The 19,935-nt window shown below is 43.0% G+C and overlaps 1 protein-coding gene across 4 annotated transcripts in view; it reads right to left on the reverse strand.

The window, feature by feature from the left end:
* Nucleotides 1–19,935, reverse strand: part of TMEM132C (transmembrane protein 132C) — a 557,469-nt gene that overhangs the window by 27,914 nt on the left and 509,620 nt on the right. For all 4 annotated transcript variants that reach the window (XM_033957218.1, XM_033957220.1, XM_033957219.1 and 1 more), the window contains exons 6-8: nt 12,485–12,690; nt 9,046–9,319; nt 1,913–2,104 (exon numbers count right to left, since the gene is read on the reverse strand). In XM_033957218.1, coding sequence (XP_033813109.1) covers nt 1,913–2,104; nt 9,046–9,319; nt 12,485–12,690 — 672 coding nt within the window. The remainder of the gene's footprint in view (nt 1–1,912; nt 2,105–9,045; nt 9,320–12,484; nt 12,691–19,935) is intronic.

The raw sequence follows: 19,935 nt of genomic DNA on the forward strand, positions 1-19,935 counted from the left end.
TTCTCTTCTTGGTTGGACTGAGAACTTTTCAGCAGCTCCTCGTATATCCCTAACAACAAAGGGGGAGAGGTATAAGCTGCGTGGAGCGGAAGATGCAACTCTGGCCACCTTCCTGGAAAGACTGGATGGACCATGCTGGGTTTTATCTGCCATCATTTGTCATGTTACTATGAAAATACCGCTGTTTGCTTGACATTCAGTCTGAAAAAATTCGACCATGTGATCAAATATTATCACAAATTGCATTGGTTACCAATTGAGACGAGAACACTATTCAAGTTTGGTTGCATATGCTTTAAGTCTTCACATGGTCTCTTACCTAACTATTTTCTTGACCATTCTGAATTTACTAATAGGAAATGCTCTATGCAGGGTTTACGGATGTTTGATCTTCCATCCATTAAGGGATGTGTTTACAAACGATTCTTTAGTAGAATTTTATCCTATCAGGCAGGCATATGGGATAAATATCTTGGTAATGTCATATTAACTTTCAACACCTATCTGGCTTTCAAAAGAATGTTAAAACATTTGTTTGGTAAATTTTTAAACTAATGGATTGCGATTCACTGTGAATGTCCAGTATCTTTATTCTGTTAACTGCACAGAACTGAGAGGTAGCTGCGGTATACAAGTATACTGTTATGCTAAGTTACTTCAGTGGCTCTCAATCCATTCTTCAGGGGCACCCTAGATGGACTGTGTTTCAGGGCATTTATGATAAATATCCATGTGATATACGAGTATTTCTAAACTCTAAGGGCCAAATTTTATAAATGGCATCTAACTTAGTAGGCGCCTTTGAAAATGGTACCTACCGCATGTCAATCAAAGTTAGGTGCTATTTGTAGAATTGTGCCTATCGGTGCCTAAATCAACTTATGGGTCAATATATTAAGCCGAGGTTTTCTTGGCTTCATATTCTGGCATCTAACATAGACGCCTACCAATACCTAACTCAATCCATGCCCAAACTCTGCCTCTAACCATGCTAACCTTCAATGTAGGCGTTGTTAGGCACCTTGATATGGACACTTACTGCTAGGTGGTAGGCGCCTACTAGTCAGTTCATTTTTAATTGGCTTTTAATGGTGCTTTCAATTATCAGTACCAATTAAACCAATTAAATAATTAAGTTAGGTGCCTAAATCAATGGCGCCTTGCCGATTTAGGTGCCATTTATAGAATCTGGGCCTAAGTCTCCAACATATATACTGTACATATTTTATGCACATACACAGAAGGAATAATAATAATGATAACTTTATTCTTTTATACCGCCATAACCAAAAGTTCTAGGCGGTTTACACTAAAAAGAGTTGGACAATCAGCGAAATACAATAATACAGTTACATATACAAATATTTGTAAAATAGAATTTCAATAATAAAACTCTCATTAAGTAATAAACTTATCGAACAAAGTGGTCTTAATTAATTTCCAAAAACTGCAATAGGATAACATAGCTTGCTGAATACATTTACCTAACCAAGATTGTTGCCTACCAGCTTGAAATGCTAGGGTCCTATCTAAGAAGGTCTTATATCTACACCCATTCATTTTTGGATAAGCAAATAAGTAGAAGTTTCTAGTTTCTCTTGATGGTCTATGCAACACAAAATGAGGAAAAAGGTAAGCTGGAGACAATCCCGAAATCAGCTTAAAGTAAACGATAATATGGACTAATATGGACTAATTTCCTTAGAATTTTTTTGGGTGCTCCTAAATAGATGATGTTACAATAGTCTAAATTAGATACAATTGGATTAGATTAGATTGGCTGGGAAGGGCAGAGGAAGGTGCTGAGATCCATCGAGTGAGATCTTGCTCAGGCAATGATGCATACTTTATTTCTTTCCAGATATTTTTTGTTTTGGTAATACAAAAAAGCTTCCTGCTCATTTCACACTACCTGCTTAGGAGTCTGAAGAAGTTCTTGTGCAGAGGTGGTGGCAACAATGGCCTTGTTACTTCCCGGACTCGGCTGAAGGATGAGTGACAGTCCGGCCACCAGCTGCACTCCCAGGTCTGTTATTGTCACTTTGTCGTCCTGCACAGTCACAGTTTTCTCTGCCAGGATGGAATCGGAAAGAGGCGACAAAACCTTAAACAAAATCAAAATAGCACATCATAACTTGGAAGTTTAGTTTAAGTATAAGACAACATCAGTTGTTTTTTTTTAAGGAGCAGGAATAGCGAAAAGTATAATTTCTTCATCTGAGAACCAGTTTAGAACAAAAGTTTTCTGATTATTGGTTATAGAACTATGGATTTATAGATACTATAAAAGCATAGACCCAGCTGAGAAACAGATGTTTTTCTCATTTAGAATTGCCAGAAAGCTTCATATATGTGTAGCAATGAGGGGATGTGTGTGTGTGTGTGTTTGGGGGGAGGAGCCTTAGGCCCCCCTCACTTTGGACTTAGGTCTTCTTCAAAATTGTGGCACCCATGGAGTGGCTGGTAGGGATGCCCAAGCCCTGCCAGCTGAAGCAGTTCACAAAACGAGACTCCTCTTGTGTTGCCTGAACAATGGAGAAGTTGGTGGCATGCTTCATCCACCAATGCTGGCATCCCCACCCATGTTCAATTCACCAACAAGACATAAGCAGTAATTTAACTGAGACAAGAATTAATTATTGCCTATTTCTGCAGAAGTCTTTTATCCTTATCCTAGGGTTACCAAATTTTACTACTATAAAATCCGGACCCATGGCCCTGCCCCCAGCCCTGTCCAGTTCCACCCAGCCCTGCCCAAGTCACACTCCATTCTGCCCCAGACCCGCCCCCTCAACCTGTTCTCATGCTCGGAACCGCATTGGGAGAGCATCTGCGCATGCGCAGGTGTGACTTGATGATGTCATCGTGTTGCATTCATTCATGCGCAGATGCCCTCCCAACGCAGCCCCGAGCTGGAAGCTTTTCAAAACCTGGACAAAGTGCCAGGTTTTGAAAAGCCATCCAGACGTCTGGTAATCCTACCTTATCCTAAAACTGTATATTTATTTGAGCCCTATGTTGAGGTCATCTGCCATACATAGGTTGGTTATTCATACCTAAACTAAACTAAACTAAACCTTAAGTTTATATACCGCATCATCTCCATAGATGTTGTGGAGCTCGGCACGGCACGGTTTACAAGAACTTAAAATATAGGAAGAGAAGGAAAAAAAGGTTTACATGAACTTATATATAGAAGAGAAGAGTAAGGGGGGATAGAATTACATTTTAGTGAAAAGCCAGGTTTTCAGTTGCTTGCGGAATAATTGGAGGGAGCCCAGGTTCCGCAGCGGGGTAGTAAGGTCGTTCCAAAGACCTGTGATTCTGAAGAGAAGGGATTTTCCTAGTTTGCCTACATAGTGAATACCGTGTAGAGAGGGGAAGGATAATTTATACCTTGGTAGAGTCTGGACTCGAGGAGTTATAAGATAGTGGATTAAGGGAGGAAGAATGCCGTGAATGATCTTAAAAGCCAGGCAGGAGCATTTGAAAAGGATTCTGGAAATCACTGGGAGCCAGTGAAGTTTGGCTAGGAGTGGGGAGACATGGTCAGACTTGAGTTTTGCAACTTGGCTGCAGTATTCTGGATTAGCTGGAGTCTTTGAAGACTTTTTTTTGATAGGCTTAAGTAGATGGCATTGCAGTAGTCTAATTTGGAGAGGATAATGGATTGGACAAGGACGGCGAAATGTTGTTGGCGAAAATAGGATCTTACTTTCCTCAGCATGTGGAGGCTGAAAAAGCATGATTTAGCCAAGGAGTTGAGGAGGTCATTGAGGGAGAGAGAAGAATCGATAATGATGCCAAGGATCTTGCTTGAGAACTTGCTAATGTCAGATGAGAATCAATTGGTGAGTTTGTTTTGTGGTGGTGGTGGTGGGGGGGTCACACTCGCTCTAAAGCAGTGGTTAACCAACCCTGTCCTGGAGAACCACCAACCAGTTGGGTTTTCAGGATAGCCATAATGAATATGCACGGGGCAGATTTGCATACCTGTCACCTCCATTATATGCAAATCTCTCTCATGTATATTCACTAGGGCTATCCCGAAAACCCGACTGGCTGGTGGTCCTCCAGGACAGGGTTGGGAACCTGTGCTCTAAAGAATAAGCTCCTACCCCTGGATTCTATATATGGCAGCCAAAATTGCTCAACAAAATTTGGCATGCATTGGGCGTACTGCATAAATGCGCATGCAAATTAATTAGGAAGTGAGCAGTTAATTGGCAATAATTAGGGGATTTATATGTACATCTTACTAAGCACTATTCTATAAAAATGTGCACGTAAGTCTTTTAGCGCACAACTGAAAAGCGGGTGTGGCTATGGAAGGAGCACAGGTGGGTCAGGGTTGTTCACTAATGATGTGCACACTTTTATGGAATTCAAGAGATCTGTGTCTAATTTACATGCGAGATTTATACCAGGTTTCAGTTGGTGTAAATCCTTGTGCCTTTAAAATTCAGTACGGATCCCAGCACTAAAGGTCAGATTCTGTAAACAGCGCCTAAGTGTGCCTATCTTGTAGGTGTTGCTCTGCGCAATTATCAATCAAGCACAGACGCTCTTATCTACCAGCGTCTAATCGGACTTAAATGTCGCTAGGCACCATAGAGGTAGGTGCCAATACATTAGGCCTGGCTTTATCTGGCCTAATTTACCAGAAACCTATCTTGAATGCCTAGTGATGGCTAAGTTTATCATGCTTGTTCTCCCCCCCTAACTACTCCTACTTTTCAGGTAGGAGTCGTTAGACGTCACAAAGCGCCTCAACTTAGGTGTCATAAGAGTTCTGTGCGGAAATCTTAATTGGTAATTTAATTTTTTTGGATTGGCTGAAAATTGGCGTGGTCAATTATCAAAAAAGTTGCACATGGATTCCGAAGATAGGCATTGCTAGGCATCCTTGATTAGGGACCCTGCACCTTTTAGGAGCCAGACTTAGGCCTGCTAAAATCTGGTGTAAATGCTGATGCCCAAGTTAAGTGCAGTTAGGCAGTATTCTCTAATTCTGCATGCAACTTTTTAGAACACCCCAACACACTTATGGCCACACCCTTTTTTGAGATATGCACCATGGGAGTTAGATGTCATGCCTTATAGAATAGCATGTTTTCAGATGTGTGTGCAAATTTTAATGAGTGTAAATTAACATTAATAATTGGTTGTTAGCACCCAAAACTCATTATCCAAATTATTTGCATGTGCATTTCAGAAGTGCTCCCAAAGTTGGATGTGCAACTTTGGGGTGCCATGTATAGAATCTGGTGGGGTGGTTAAGACAATGAAAAGTCCCATAAATGACATGGGAAACTAAGTAAAATGAAATTTGTTTGCCTGCCCACCCTAATAAAACATCAGATTTCTGGTATGCTCATAGTCCTATCTAAGAAGTCTATAAAATACTGAGTGATGTGGAATGGGTAGATGTGAATCTCTTGTTTACTCTTTCCAAAAAATACTAAGACTAGGGGGGCATGCGATGATGCTACTAAAATAGATTTAAAACAAACAAGAGAAAATATTTCTTCAATCAACATGTAATTAAACTCTGAAATTCATTGCCAGACAATGTGTTGAACTTGATGGCAGTTAGCATAGCAGGGTTAAAAAAAGGTTTGGATAATTTCTTAAACAAAAAGTTTATAAGCCGTTATTAAGATGTACTTGGGGAAATCCACTGCTTATTCCTAGGATAAGAAGTATAAAGTCAGTTTTACTCTTTTGGGATCTTGTCAGGTGCTTGTGACCTGGACTGGCCACTGTTGGAAACAGGTTACCTGGCTTGATGGATCTTCAGTCCAGTGGGGTGCAGACTGCTGTGGGCACTGTCTTCATGGGGGCGCTGACACCTCTCCTCTTCTCCACCCACCTACCTCTTCAAATAATCACCAACAGTGAGCAGCTCTCTTATCTGCTGCTCGAGCTGGCTCCAGCCCTCCTTTTGATATCACTTCCTAGTTACGGGACCATGAGGAGAGCTGAGGCTGGTGTAATGAGCAGGTTAGAGATGCTGCTTGTTGTCAGTGATCATTAGAAGAGGTAGGTGGGGAGTGATGGTAGGGTAGGAATGTGGGTGAGAGAGGCAGCAGGGGGAGGGAGCATGTGATATAGTGCTACTGGGTGCCACTGCCCCCGAGCAACTCCTTCCATCGCTATGCCGCTGCTTTGGTCTGTCCCAGTCTGGCAACTCTTTGTTATTATGCTATGCTCTTATGTAAAGAACATGCAAGTAGGTATCTGCAATATCCATAACAAGTCTTCAAAATATGCCTACTATACATAAGTCATTCTGGGAATTGCTATGCAGTATAGATGTAAGAACATAAGAAGTTGCCTCCGCTGAGGCAGACCAGAGGTCCATCTTGCCCAGCGGTCTGCTCCCGCGGCGGCCCATCAGGCCTATTGCCTGAACAGTGGTCCCTGACTAATTTTGTAACTGCCTCTAATCCTCTAATCCTATCCCTATAACCTACCTGTGAATCTGGGATCTGCAAAACTCAACAGTACTGTCTATACTATACTATACAGTACAGAAGAGCGGGACTTGGATGTGGATTGTATGTGATGATCTTAAGGTTGAAAAGGTGATGACGAAAGCTAGAAGAATGCTAGTTTGCATAGGTAGAGGTATGGCCATTAGGAACTGATGCCCCTGTATAAAACTCTGGTGAGACCTCATTTAGAATATTGTGTACAATTCCGCACCTTCAAAAAGATATAAAAAGGATGGAGTTGGTCCAGAGGAAGACTACTAAAATGGTGCGTGGTCTTCGTCATACGGCGTATGGGGACAGACTTAAAGATCTCAATATGTATACTTTGGAAGAAAGGCAGGAGAGGGGAGATATGATGGGGATGTTTAAATACCTATGTGATGTAAATGCACATGAGTCGAATCTCTTTCATTTGAAAGGAAACTCTGGAAAGAGATAGCATTGGATGAAGTTAAGAGGTGATAGGCTCCGGAGTAATCTAAGGAAATACATTTTTTACAGAAAGGATGATAGATGCATGGAACAGTCTCCTGGAAGAGGTGGTGGAGACAGAGACTGTGTCTGAATTCAAGAAAGCCTGGGATAGGCACATGGAATCCCTTAGAGAGAGGAAGAGATAATGGTTACTGTGGATGGGCAGACTGGACGGGCCATTTGACTTTTATCTGCCATCATGTGTCTATGTTTCTATACTATACTATCGCTAATTCTTTTAACCTCTTCCTTACTCCATTACTAACTCTTGTGCAGTCAATAAGCTTCACTGTCTTTGCCTATGCAGATGATATTCAACTCTTACGTCCTCTTAAATTCCCATATTCCTGGTAAAATTCAAGAAATTAATCTTAAACAAATTAGTTAAAGGCTAAACGAAAATATGCTTGCCTTAAATATCTCAAAAACCAAAACACTTCTATTTCCATGCAATGATAAGGAAAATTTAATCATTCCTATCTGTGTACGATCTTCACCAATAAAAATGGACATTACTATAGAACTACTGGGTGTAATTCTAGATAAATTTACCTACCATGAACATATAAGATCGGTAGTCCAAAAATGCTTCTATAAACTAAGGATGATATGCTCCATTTCAGCTCTCCTAGAACCTGCTTCTCTTAATATTTTTATTCGCTCATTAGTCATTTCGTACCTTGATTACAGCAATTCTCTATATCAAGGTATTATTACTTAGAAAGAACTTAGAAGACTGAAATTTTTTTTTAAAATACAGCAGTTGTATAGCCATACAACGCTCCATTTTATATGTATAACACAGGGATTCCCACCAGAATGTGTAGTTCAACCTATCCCAGTTTTTCCAATTTCTTAAGATAAGCTGCATGGCAACCCCTGTCATCACTAATAGAAGCTTGTTATTATTTGTTGAAAGTTGACTTTTGGCTCTCAAAAGAGTACCAAATAGAATGGTATCATAAGATAAAGTCACTGGATTTTCTAACATATTATTTACTTGATCCCAAATAGACTTCCAAAATTGTAGAATCAAAGTAAATGATCTAAAGTTCCAGCATCCAGATGACAATGCCAACATCTATTTGACTTGGAACTATCTAATTTATGTAAACGAACATGGGTCCAGAAAGCTCTATGTAATAAGAAAAAACAAGTTTGTCTCATAGATGCTGACAACGTACATCTCATTCTCCAAGACCAAATTTGTGGCCATTGAGACGTAGTAATCTGATGATTAATCTCAATGCTCCAAATGTCACGAAGACCAGTTTTTGGTTTCTTATTCAAAAATCCAGATATTAATTTATACCACTGAGCGGCCTGGTGTCCCGGGAAGTCCAATTTAAAACATAAGAAGGGCAACTTTATAGAGGTGTGGGAGCCATTGACTAAATACTATAAAGAGGAATAATTTAATTTATTTTATTTTATAAACAAGTAAATGTACACATCCTGGGGGGTGGGTAAGGAAGGGGAATGGAATTTTATGATTTTATGAATGGTTTCATGAAGGTTTGATTTATTGTTTGTATATTAGTTGGAAGGGAGGGGGAAATTTCTTTGTTGCAGTAATATTTGTAAGATTGCTGTGCTTATTATACAGTGTATATATATGTGATTTATTTATGGTGCATTTGTAATTTGAAAATCAATAAAGAATTTTAAAAAAATACAGCAGTAAAAATTTGAACCATGCAAGTGTATTATTAGATACCGCTCTTTAAAATATGTATTTGTAGACCCTTCCCATTTAATTAGTTTTCTCTCTCTAAAACCCTTGGAGAATGAAGGTGTAACAGCTCCTGTATAATCAAGCACGCCTTTTGTTTCAGCAGCAGATATACATATCTTTATTGTATTATTATGACTTACTAATTACTCTTTTCTTACTGGTTGGATCAATTATGAGGACTTGAGTGTATTAAGAAATGTTTTTCTTATTTTGATGATTTTTGTTTAAAATCTTATGTCTTAGATTACACTTTCTGTACAAGATGTTTAAGCTTGGAAAATAATTTTGGAAATTTAATTTAAAAAAAAACCAACAAAAAACTATAATAGATTCACACACCTGTACTGTTGTCATGCCTGTTTCCCGTCCAATCAGAATTCTGCCTTCTTGTAGCTTGGCAACATGAGGCTCCTCTAACTTCATGAAATTGGTCACTAGGTCTGTAATATCAAACTGCCAGTCAGGGCCCAGCAAGTAGCTGCGCTGACCCAAAGGGCCCGCATCTTCAGCTACGAACTGAGTAAGAACCCGTACTATTGCATGCTGGTACTGAAGGGTGCATCCCCTGCCCTTCTTCTCATCCTCATCCTCATCCTCACTGTCTCTTGTGGGCCTGGAAATAAAACAGATTTGAAAAGATAGTTTCAGAACACTACACTAATTTTTAGTAGTTTGAAACAGAAGCAAGAATTAATTGTTTTTCAAGCAATCCTGCTGCTTTGTGTTTTACAAGATTTCTAGAGAAATTAATATTTAAAACCTTCCTCCAATCGTTACTCATTGATTCATTTTTGTTGTTATTTATACAAGTTTTGTAATTTGCTGAAATTAAAATAACTGGAATATAAAGCTAAAATAGAACGTTTTAATGTGCCACATTGATAAAAAAAAAATTACATATTACAATAAAATGAAAGAAATTATAAATGAAAAGATCACCAACCATCGTACACTCCTGGAAGACAATATGGAGAGTGAGTTTCAACTGTAAATGGTCTAGATCAGGGCATCACAAACTGTGTGCCTCCTGAGGAGGAGGAGAGGCGCCAGCTGGCTACCTGCAGGATGTGCCTCTGGCGGTGAGAGGCACGTCCTGTTGGCAATCGGCCAGCGCCTCTCCTCTACGGCCCTCTTCCCTGCTGGCACCTCCCACTGGCATCTCAGGGCCCGTATGGAGGGCCTTCGTGATGACATCACACATGCGTGCGACATCATGAAGGCGACAACCGTGCACTTCTGGATGCCTTGAGCCGCGGCCACTCCATTTAGGGTGCTGCGGCTTGAGAAAGTTTGCGGCACACTGGTCTAGATCAAGGAGTACCAGGACTCTCCAGTCTAGTTTTCAGAGTATTTGCAAAGGGACCTTTTTTTTTAAATCAAACTGCAGCAAAAAAAAAAAAAAAAAAAAGGTCTTAGCGCCAGTGGCATAGCAAGGGTGAGAGGCACCCAGGTTATATAGTACCTCTTCCCACCCTCGTCTCCGCCCCCGCTTGTCCCCTGACGCACACGTGCCCTCCCTTCCCCCGTACCTCTAGTTGTTCACTGCCGCAAAGCAACAAGAACTTCAATGTGCGTCTTGCGACCCCTTCGGCTCTCCCTCTGACATCATTTCCTATGCGCGGCACCCGGAAGTGCCATCAGCAGGAGAGATGACGTGGTCATGAGGAAAGGGGGCGCTTGCGTGGCGAGGAGTGGGGGGGTTGGAGAGGAGGAGGAGAGCCGGCGCCTCCACCAACATGGTGCCTGGGGTGGACCACACCCCTGCCCCTCCTTTACTATGCCACTGCTTAGCGCATGCTTACATGGGTCATTCCCATGTGCTAAGTCCATTTTTACAGAATGGGTAAAATGGTTGAATTTCTGAGTTTTTCTATTAATAGCCACAAGCTAATTTTTCCATTAGCGCTTAAGCCCCAACTGCCCCCTATTTTGTATGTGGTATGGGCTCATATGTTGACCATGAACTAATCTGTTAGCATGCAGCAATGTAGCTGTGCTAACCAATTAGAACAAAATACTCCTATTCTCCACCTCAAATGATACATAATAAAATGTATTTTTTAGTGTGTGGGTAGTGCACGCTAGAGAATTGTCTCTGTCCCCGCAGGAACTCAATTTCCTTGTCCCGTCCCCGTGAGTTTTGTCGCCATCCCTGCCCCAGTCCTGTAAGCTCTGCCTTAACCGCACAAACCTTAAACACTTATGATTTTAAAGTGTTTGAGGCTTGTGCAGATGAGGACAGAGCTTGCAGAAATGCGGCAGAGGACAGGAAAAGAACTTTGGGCGACGGGATGGGAAAATGAGTTCCTGTGGCGCCAGGAAAAAAAATTGTCTCCGTGTCATTCTCTAGTGCACACCGATGCCAAAATTACAACAGGACACATAAGTGCACCCTATGGTACAGCATTTTAAACTGCATTAAGCAGGCATTACCATTGTCCTTCTTACAATCTGGTAAAAGGACCCCAAAATATGCATGAAATAGATGTCTAGTAAATAACAGCAGAGCAAGCAAATCTTGCTTACATATTTATCACAGCTTTACTGAAAAGATGACTAGCTGGGTGTGTCCTGTGGATAGGGTGACCAGATTACCCATTCCGGAAGAGAGACTTTTTGGCCAGTCCAGGATTTCTGCCAACCTCATCCTGGTGCATTATGCGACTTGCAGCACTGAGTTCAATGGATTGAAGCATGGACTACAAATACTACACTGCTTCGGGATGCAATTTTAAAACCAGGACTGGGCAAAAAGTCTTCCTTCTGGAATGGGTAACCGGGTCACCTTACCTGTGGACTGGGTTGAGAACCACAGATTTAGATCAGGGATCTCAAAGTCCCTCCTTAAGGGCCGTAATCCAGTCGGGTTTTCAGGATTTCCCCAATGAATATGCATTGAAAGCAGTGCATGCACATAGATCTCATGTCTATTCATTGGGGAAATCCTGAAAACCCGACTGGATTGCGGCCCTCAAGGAGGGACTTTGAGACCCCTGATTTAGATTTACCCATACAGATTCACAGGTTATCCTGGTTTGACTTCAATTATCCTAATCCAGTTCCAAACCATATTTATTTATATTCCGCATAAAACCAAAAGCTTGTAATGGATTACAAAAGAAAAAGGTTACAATCATCAAAAAAACCAAAGTTAACTAAAAAATATAAATTCTCAAAATTACAGTTCATAAGCTCGCCTCACTAATATTACATATTCAATCACACACCTTGTCCCTACAGATCAGGGGTGAGCAACCACAGTCCTTGAGGACCACAACCCCGTCAAGTTTTCCAGGTTTCCACAATGAATAAACATGAGATCTATTTGCATATAATGGAAGCAGTACACAGAAATCAATATCATGCATATTCATTGTGGAAATCTGGAAAACCTGAGGGGGTTGTGGCCCTCCTTAAGGACCAAAATTATCCACCCGTAGTTGGGATTTAATCTAGGCTACTGGTTCCCAATCCTGCCCTGGGGGACCATATGCCAGTCGGGTTTTCAGGATAGCCCTAGTGAATATACATGAGAGAGATTTGCATATATTGGAGGCGACAGGTTTGCAAATCTGCCCCATGCATTTTCTTTAGGGCTATCCTAAAAACCTGACTGGTTGGTGGTCCTCCAGGACAGGGTTGGGAACCACTGATCTAGGCCATTTCCTATTTCTAAACTCTTCCATTTCATTTCTAAACCCATGTGCAAAAGTCTCGTTTTGCAAATTCAGTGCCATTTAGCCATCCTTCCTCCTCCTGAGGAAAAGAGAGAACCCACCTTTTGCTAGAAACGATGGGGACCCTCCAGCCTTTGATTTGGCTCAGCTCAGTATCCGAAATCTCTATCTGGAGAGGAAGCCGAGGGACCCAGACAGCTATTTCCAGGGGCGCAGTCAGGTACTGGTATGTGAACTTCACCTGGGCATTCACTTTGCCTTTCATTTCTTTACCATTGACGAATATATAATCACACCTGTCAGACACCTCAAAAGAAAACACAGAAGTGAGAGCTCATTTCTCCTTCAGGGCAAAGCAAGCATGCTCAGCATGGCAATTAACAAATAATATAAAATTGCACTTGGAAAACAAAATTTAAAAAAAGCAAGTGTTTCATTCTTAATGCTAATAATGGCCTTTACAACTCAAAAAAGGGCAGGAAATGAGATTCCTCCACTGAGGCTGGAGTAAGATCTGTGCAAAACTGAAAAACTGGATTCTATGCCCAAAGCTGCCTTCTATTTTCTATGCAATGAGTCACTAGTAGCTCACGCTGCCACAGAATTTTTAATAGGAGAAAGCCCCCCCCCCCCCTCTCCAAGCCCTCATAGGTGCATTGCATGTGGACAGACGTTTAGCGCTAATTTCAGTCTTCGGCTCATCAAAGTCCCTCATCCCTTGCAAGATGATAATAGCGGCAAGGCCGGGCATGATTCACACAGTGCTCAAAGAGAAATCAGCTCAATTTTCTCCTGAATTCGAGGGGAGCTCTTAGAATATGCCCGTTTTGATTAACGTTCAAATGTAAATTTAAACAATGCACTAATTTGTCATTAACGTGTAAATACCATCCTGAAATATAAGCCAGGATTAATATTGTCATGTTAGAGTTATACCAGTAATCACTTCTTTAATCAATGTTGTAATTTACAGACCATTGACTTTTCTCATTTATTACCTAACTGAGTACTAGTGGGAGGGAATAAAAGCCACTCCAGGATATATAAATCATTAAGGGGAATGCAGATGGTAGGAAGTGGCTCTGTGTGATAAAGTCGTTGTCATATCTATTCCTGAAGGTGTCATAAATGTCTTGGGAAATCCTCTGGTACATTAATCATACATTAAGTGGCTTGTGGAGGGAGCTGTTGCATTACTAAATGAGTTGGCATGTCTACAGAAATTAACAGCAAACTCAACAGAAATTGTCAATTTCTATAATTTTTCCTCAGAAACCCATTGCACTGTCTGTACTGAGTATACTAAGTGATATTAATGTGCCTTTCCCGCTCTGAAAATCAATTCATCCCATCATCTGGTCTGTTTGATTTCTGAAGCCTGCCTTTTTAATGCAAATGCTGTTGATCAAACAATGATATTGAAAAGTGAGAGCCACTGAATGAATGACGCAGCTGGTACCTCACCATCCTTGGATAAACTAAGTGATGCAATGTTTGCATCCAACTCAGTCGCTGTGCTAGCTCTCAGCCTTTACTGTTCCTCTGATGCAAAGGCAGCAGAGAAAATGTCGGGTACAGCTCGAATAAGCATACCGCTTCCGATTTATGATACAATGAATTACAAAAAATTTAGGGCTCATATCAATTAATTGCGATTAATCGTAATTAAAATTTTTAATTGCATAAAGTGCATCCCCCCCCCCTTACATTTCCTTCTATACTCATAGAGTAGCAAATATAGGCATCAGAAGTAAATTCTCAGAACCAACACGTTTTAATTACTAAAATGGAAAGAAATCATTTTTCTTACTTTTGTTGCTTGGTAATTTCATTTTTCTAAAACATTTTGTTCCACCTTTAAAATCACCAGACAACAAAGGTAAGAAAAATGATTTATTTTCATTTTAATAATTAAAACGTGTTGGTTCTGAGAATTTATTTCTGATGCCTATATTTGCCACTCTACGAGAGGGGACGCTTTATGCGATTAAAAATTGTATGGCATGCGGTTTCGCTGTAATCGCTGCTAGCTTTCGGCATGGTGTTTTTCAAGAGAACTTATTGCAATAATTGAGCATATGGATCAATATATCTTTTCTATCATGATTTAACAGCAAGACTCCTGAGGCAGGCCTTCTTGGGCCGAAACACGTTCGTGTCGAGTCTGTTATAAATGAAAAGGATTGAGCACCGTCTGGTCTCCTTCGTTGTCATTTTTGTGATTAAAAATTGTAAGCCATAAAGAGAGAAGTCTATACAAATTTTGAACATCTCCTGATACCAGGCCACGTGGCCATAACACAGTCAGTAGAGTAAACCACCCTTCACCCAAGCTTAAACACATTCCTGTTTAAGGACGCTTTCGATTGCTAATTAACTTAGCCTTCTGACAGGATTTTAATCCTCTCCCACATGTGTCTCCTTTTGATGTCTCTCTTTTCTTTTAAATATTGTATTTCTCTATTCCTTCCCCCCCCCCCCTTATATGTATCGGTTTGTCTTGTCCTTTGTGATTATCTTTTATTATACAACTTTAATGTCATACTTATGTACACCGCTTAGATTGCTTTTATAAGTGGAATATCAAATTTTAATAAACCTAGACACAAGAGAAGATGCTGCAAAATATTTGTGCTATCTTTCAAAATGCAGTATACAGATAAAAAGTACCGTACTACCATTTCTTTCAGCAACAATTTATTTCCAATGGGCCTGTGCAAAGCTACCGGATATATTAAAACATAGTAATGAAATGATGGCAGATAAAGACCCAAATGTTCCATCCAGTCTTCCCAACCATACACTCTCTATAAATATTAGTCTTTTGAATTAAGATGAACTGCGGCATTTACTAAGGACCAAAATATTTCCTAGACAAGTACAGTCAGCACATCAGAAAACAAGCATCTGATTTCTATTGTTAGCTGAAAAATTAGAAAAAAAAAAGTCATTTTTACTATTTCAAACCAGAGAACTGGTTGATACAAACCTGCAGTTATGATAAAAATCAATATTTAATGCCAGCACACATCAATAACCTTTCCAATTTACTTGCATAGAGAAGACATTAATCCTGTATCTATGCAGCGGTACCTCTAATATATATACCTGACATATGTTAATTATAATAGCTGTGGATAGAAAAAGGTTGTGGCAGAAATTCAGTCTCCTGGGACATCAAGCAGCCACCATACACGTTGTCCCGCTCGCCAAGCTCCACATGCGACCCCTGCAATGGTTCCTCAGAAAAAATTGGAACCAACACACACAGCCTCTGTCCCACAGAATCATAATGAACCAGAAAATCTGCAACAGCCTCGAATGGTGGACACAGCAGCAGAATTTGTTCAAGGGCAGGCTCTTCCAGCAGCCACAACACCAACTGACACTCACCACAGATGCCTCAAAGCAGGGGTGGGGAGCCCACCTCCTCCACCTGAGAACCAAGGACCCCTGGTCCCCATCCGAGGCCAAACAACACATCAACCTGCTAGAACTCAGGGCAATTGGGAATGCCCTACAAGCCTTTGCCCCCTGGATCTCCAACAAGACCTTACTGATTCAGACAGACAACCAGGTGGCAATGTTCTATATCAACAAGCAGGGAGGCACGGGCTCACTCACCCTCTGCAGAGAGGCCCACAAAATCTGGACATTCGCTTTAGCAATCAACACTCTCATCCAGGCCACCTACCTCCCGGGCCAGAACAACGCCCTGGCGGACAGCCTCAGCAGAAAGCTGGACCCCCACGAATGGTCCCTCCACCCGGAAGTAACCCAGGACCTCTTCCACAAGTGGGGCCTCCCAACAAGAGACCTCTTTGCAACAGAGGACAACAAAAAGTGCCCACAATTCTGTTCCAAAAGACCAGCACAATACAGCCAAACCAGGGACGCTTTTGCCATACATTGGGGAAAACACCTACTCTACGCCTTCCCCCCATACCACTTATCCACAGAGCGCTCCAGAAGATCAGGCAGGAGGAAGCCTCAGTGATCTTCATCGCGCCCTACAAGTGTGGTTCCCCTTCCTACATTGGCTATCGACACGGCCGCCGATCAGCCTACCACTGCTACCGGACCTGATCATCCAGGACCAGGGACAAACTTTGCACCCCAGTCTGAAAACTCTAGCACTTACAGCATGGATGTTGAAAGGCTAATCCTGGACCCTTTCCACATGTCAACAGGGGTGACTGAGGTACTACTAGCAGCCAGACGCCCGTCAACTAGAAAATCATACAGGCTCAAGTGGAAAAGATTCCACATTTGGTGTGGTTCGAAAGGAGAAGACCCACTGAACTGCCAGGTCCCAACAGTACTTCAATACCTACTTAATCTATCCAAGACGGGCCTCAGAATGTCCTCCATAAGGGTCCACCTGAGCGCTTTCTCAGTGTTCCACAACCGCATCAAGGACAGGACCCTAGCCACACACCCGCTAGTATCCAGGTTCATGAAAGGGCTTACAAACCTGCACCCCCCGGTGCGCCGCCCGCCACCTGCGTGGGACCTGGGCATCATCCTCCACAGGTTAACAGCGCACCCCTTCGAGCCATTGGAGGAGATGCCAATCAAATTCCTCACCTGGAAAGTAGCTTTTCTCATCGCCATCACATCAGCAAGACGCATTAGCGAGCTACAGGCCCTGGTGACATACCCACCTTACACACAGATCCTTCATGATCACGCAGTGCTGAGAACTCACCCAAAGTTCCTACCAAAGGTAGTCTCACCTTTCCACATAAACCAAGCAATAGTACTTCCCTCCTTCTACCCGGGACCACATACCAACAGCACGGAACAACTCCTACACACTTTGGACTGCACCCGTGCACTCCGCCTATACATTCAACAAACACAACCCTGGCGGAAGGCAGTACAACTATTCGTCTCCTTTGATCCCAACAAACCGGGATCACCAGTGGGGAAGCGCACTATATCCAACTGGATCTCAAACTGCATTGCCTTCTGCTACGAGCAGGAGGGAGTGTCCCTTGAAGGCAAGGCCACAGCACACCAACTAAGAGCCATGGCTGCTACTTTGGCAAACCTGAGCAACACGCCACTCCAGGACATTTGCAGAGCAGCCACATGGTCTACCCCACACACCTTCACCAGACACTATTGTCTGGATTGCCCGCTGCAGACCTCCAATGACTTTGGCCTCAACATATTAAGATTGGGGACCAAAACAGACACAGCTAAGGACACCAATACCTGAACTAGCTGAACAGGACTATTGAGCCTGAATCAGATAGAACAGACTGTTAACAGATTATATTCTGCCATGTTGGCACAATTTGCACTGTTTGTACATGTTAGCGCAATTTGCACTGTTTTCACGTTAGCACAATTTGCACAGGTTAGCACAATTTGCTTAAGTTATTTGTTAAAATCGCATCTGTTATTAAGATACATATTCTGCCATGTTGGTAAGAAAGAAAGTGTCGGTCCAGTTCTGAGGACCAAAATAAAGTTCCTATTGTTTACAACACATAAAGCACAGTTACTTACCGTAACAGGTGTTATCCAGGGACAGCAGGCAGATATTCTTCACGTATGGGTGACGTCACCGACGGAGCCCCGGTACGGACCTTTTTAACTAGAAAGTTCTAGTTGGCCGCACCGCGCATGCGCTGGTGCCTTCCCGCCCGACGGAGGAGTGCGTGGTCTCCAGTTAAGATAAGCCAGCTAAGAAGCCAACCCGGGGAGGTGGGTGGGTCGTAAGAATATCTGCCTGCTGTCCCTGGATAACACCTGTTACGGTAAGTAACTGTGCTTTATCCCAGGACAAGCAGGCAGCATATTCTTCACGTATGGGTGACCTCCAAGCTAACAGAGAGGGAGGGGGGATGGTTGGCCATTAGGAAAATAAATTTTGTAACACAGATTGGCCGAAGTGTCCATCCCGCCTGGAGAAGGCATCCAGGCAGTAGTGAGTAGTGAATGTGTGAACTGAAGACCAAGTGGCCGCCTTGCAGATTTCCTCAATAGGCGTAGAGCGGAGGAAAGCCACAGAAGCAGCCATAGCTCGGACCCTGTGGGCCGTGACAGCTCCTTCCAGCGACAGGCCAGCTCGAGCATAACAGAACGCAATACAGGCAGCAAGCCAATTGGACAGCGTTCGTTTAGATACAGGGTGACCCAGACGGTTAGGATCGAAGGTCAGAAAGAGTTGAGGAGAGGAGCGGTGAGCCCTGGTACGGTCAAGGTAGTACGCCAGGGCACGCTTACAATCCAGCGTGTGAAGAGCCTGTTCCCCAGGATGAGAATGGGGTTTAGGGAAGAAGACAGGCAGTACGATGGACTGGTTGAGGTGAAAGGCTGAAACCACCTTAGGAAGGAATTTAGGATGGGTACGCAGAACCACCTTGTCATGGTGGAAAACAGTGAACGGTGGATCGGCGACCAGTGCATGTAGCTCACTAACCCTCCTGGCAGAGGTGATGGCAATGAGGAAAAGCACCTTCCATGTGAGAAATTTGAGCGAGGTAGTAGCAAGAGGCTCAAAAGGAGGTTTCATGAGGGCTGACAAAACCACATTGAGGTCCCAGACGACGGGGGGAGGCTGAAGAGGTGGTTTGATATTGAAGAGGCCTCTCATGAACCGGGAAACCAGAGGATGAGCCGTGAGGGGTTTTCCAAGAATAGGCTCATGAAACGCAGTGATGGCACAGAGGTGCACTCTGATTGAGGTCGACTTGAGGCCAGCGTCGGAGAGAGAGAGCAAATAGTCCAGTACAGTTTCCACCGCCAGAGAGGTGGGATTGTGATGATGAAGGAGACACCAAGCGGAGAACCGGGTCCACTTCTGATGGTAACATTGGAGTGTGGAGGGTTTCCTGGAGGCATCCAAAATGCGACGGACTGGCTGAGACAGGTTTCCTGGAGAGGTCAGCCCGAGAGAAACCAAGCTGTCAGGTGGAGGGAAGACAGATTGGGATGTAGCAGAGACTGATGTTGCTGCGTAAGCAGAGAAGGAAATACAGGAAGAGGAATGGGCTCCCTGGAGCTGAGTTGAAGCAGGAGGGAGAACCAATGTTGTCTGGGCCACCGAGGGGCGATGAGAATCATGGTGGCCCTGTCCTTGCGGAGCTTGAACAGGGTCCGCAACATCAGAGGAAGTGGAGGGAAGGCATAGAGGAACCGATCCGTCCAGTCGAGTAGGAATGCATCCGGGGCCAGACGATGTGGAGAGAAGAGTCTGGAGCAGAACTGGGGCAGCTGATGGTTGTGAGGAGCTGCAAAGAGGTCCACCTGTGGAGTGCCCCATCGAGCAAAGATGGAGTGGAGAGTGGGAGGATCCAGGGTCCACTCGTGAGGTTGAAGGATGCGGCTGAGCTGGTCGGCCAGGGAGTTCTGTTCGCCCTGGATATAGACCGCTTTGAGGAAAAGATTGTGGGCTGTGGCCCAGGTCCAAATTCGGAGGGCCTCCTGACAAAGGAGACGAGATCCGGTGCCGCCTTGCTTGTTGATGTAGTACATGGCGACTTGGTTGTCCGTGCACAGGAGAAGAACCTGAGGATAGAGAAGGTGCTGGAAGGCCTTG

Source organism: Geotrypetes seraphini, chromosome 8, assembly GCF_902459505.1.
Source record: "Geotrypetes seraphini chromosome 8, aGeoSer1.1, whole genome shotgun sequence".
Lineage (NCBI taxonomy): Eukaryota > Metazoa > Chordata > Amphibia > Gymnophiona > Dermophiidae > Geotrypetes > Geotrypetes seraphini.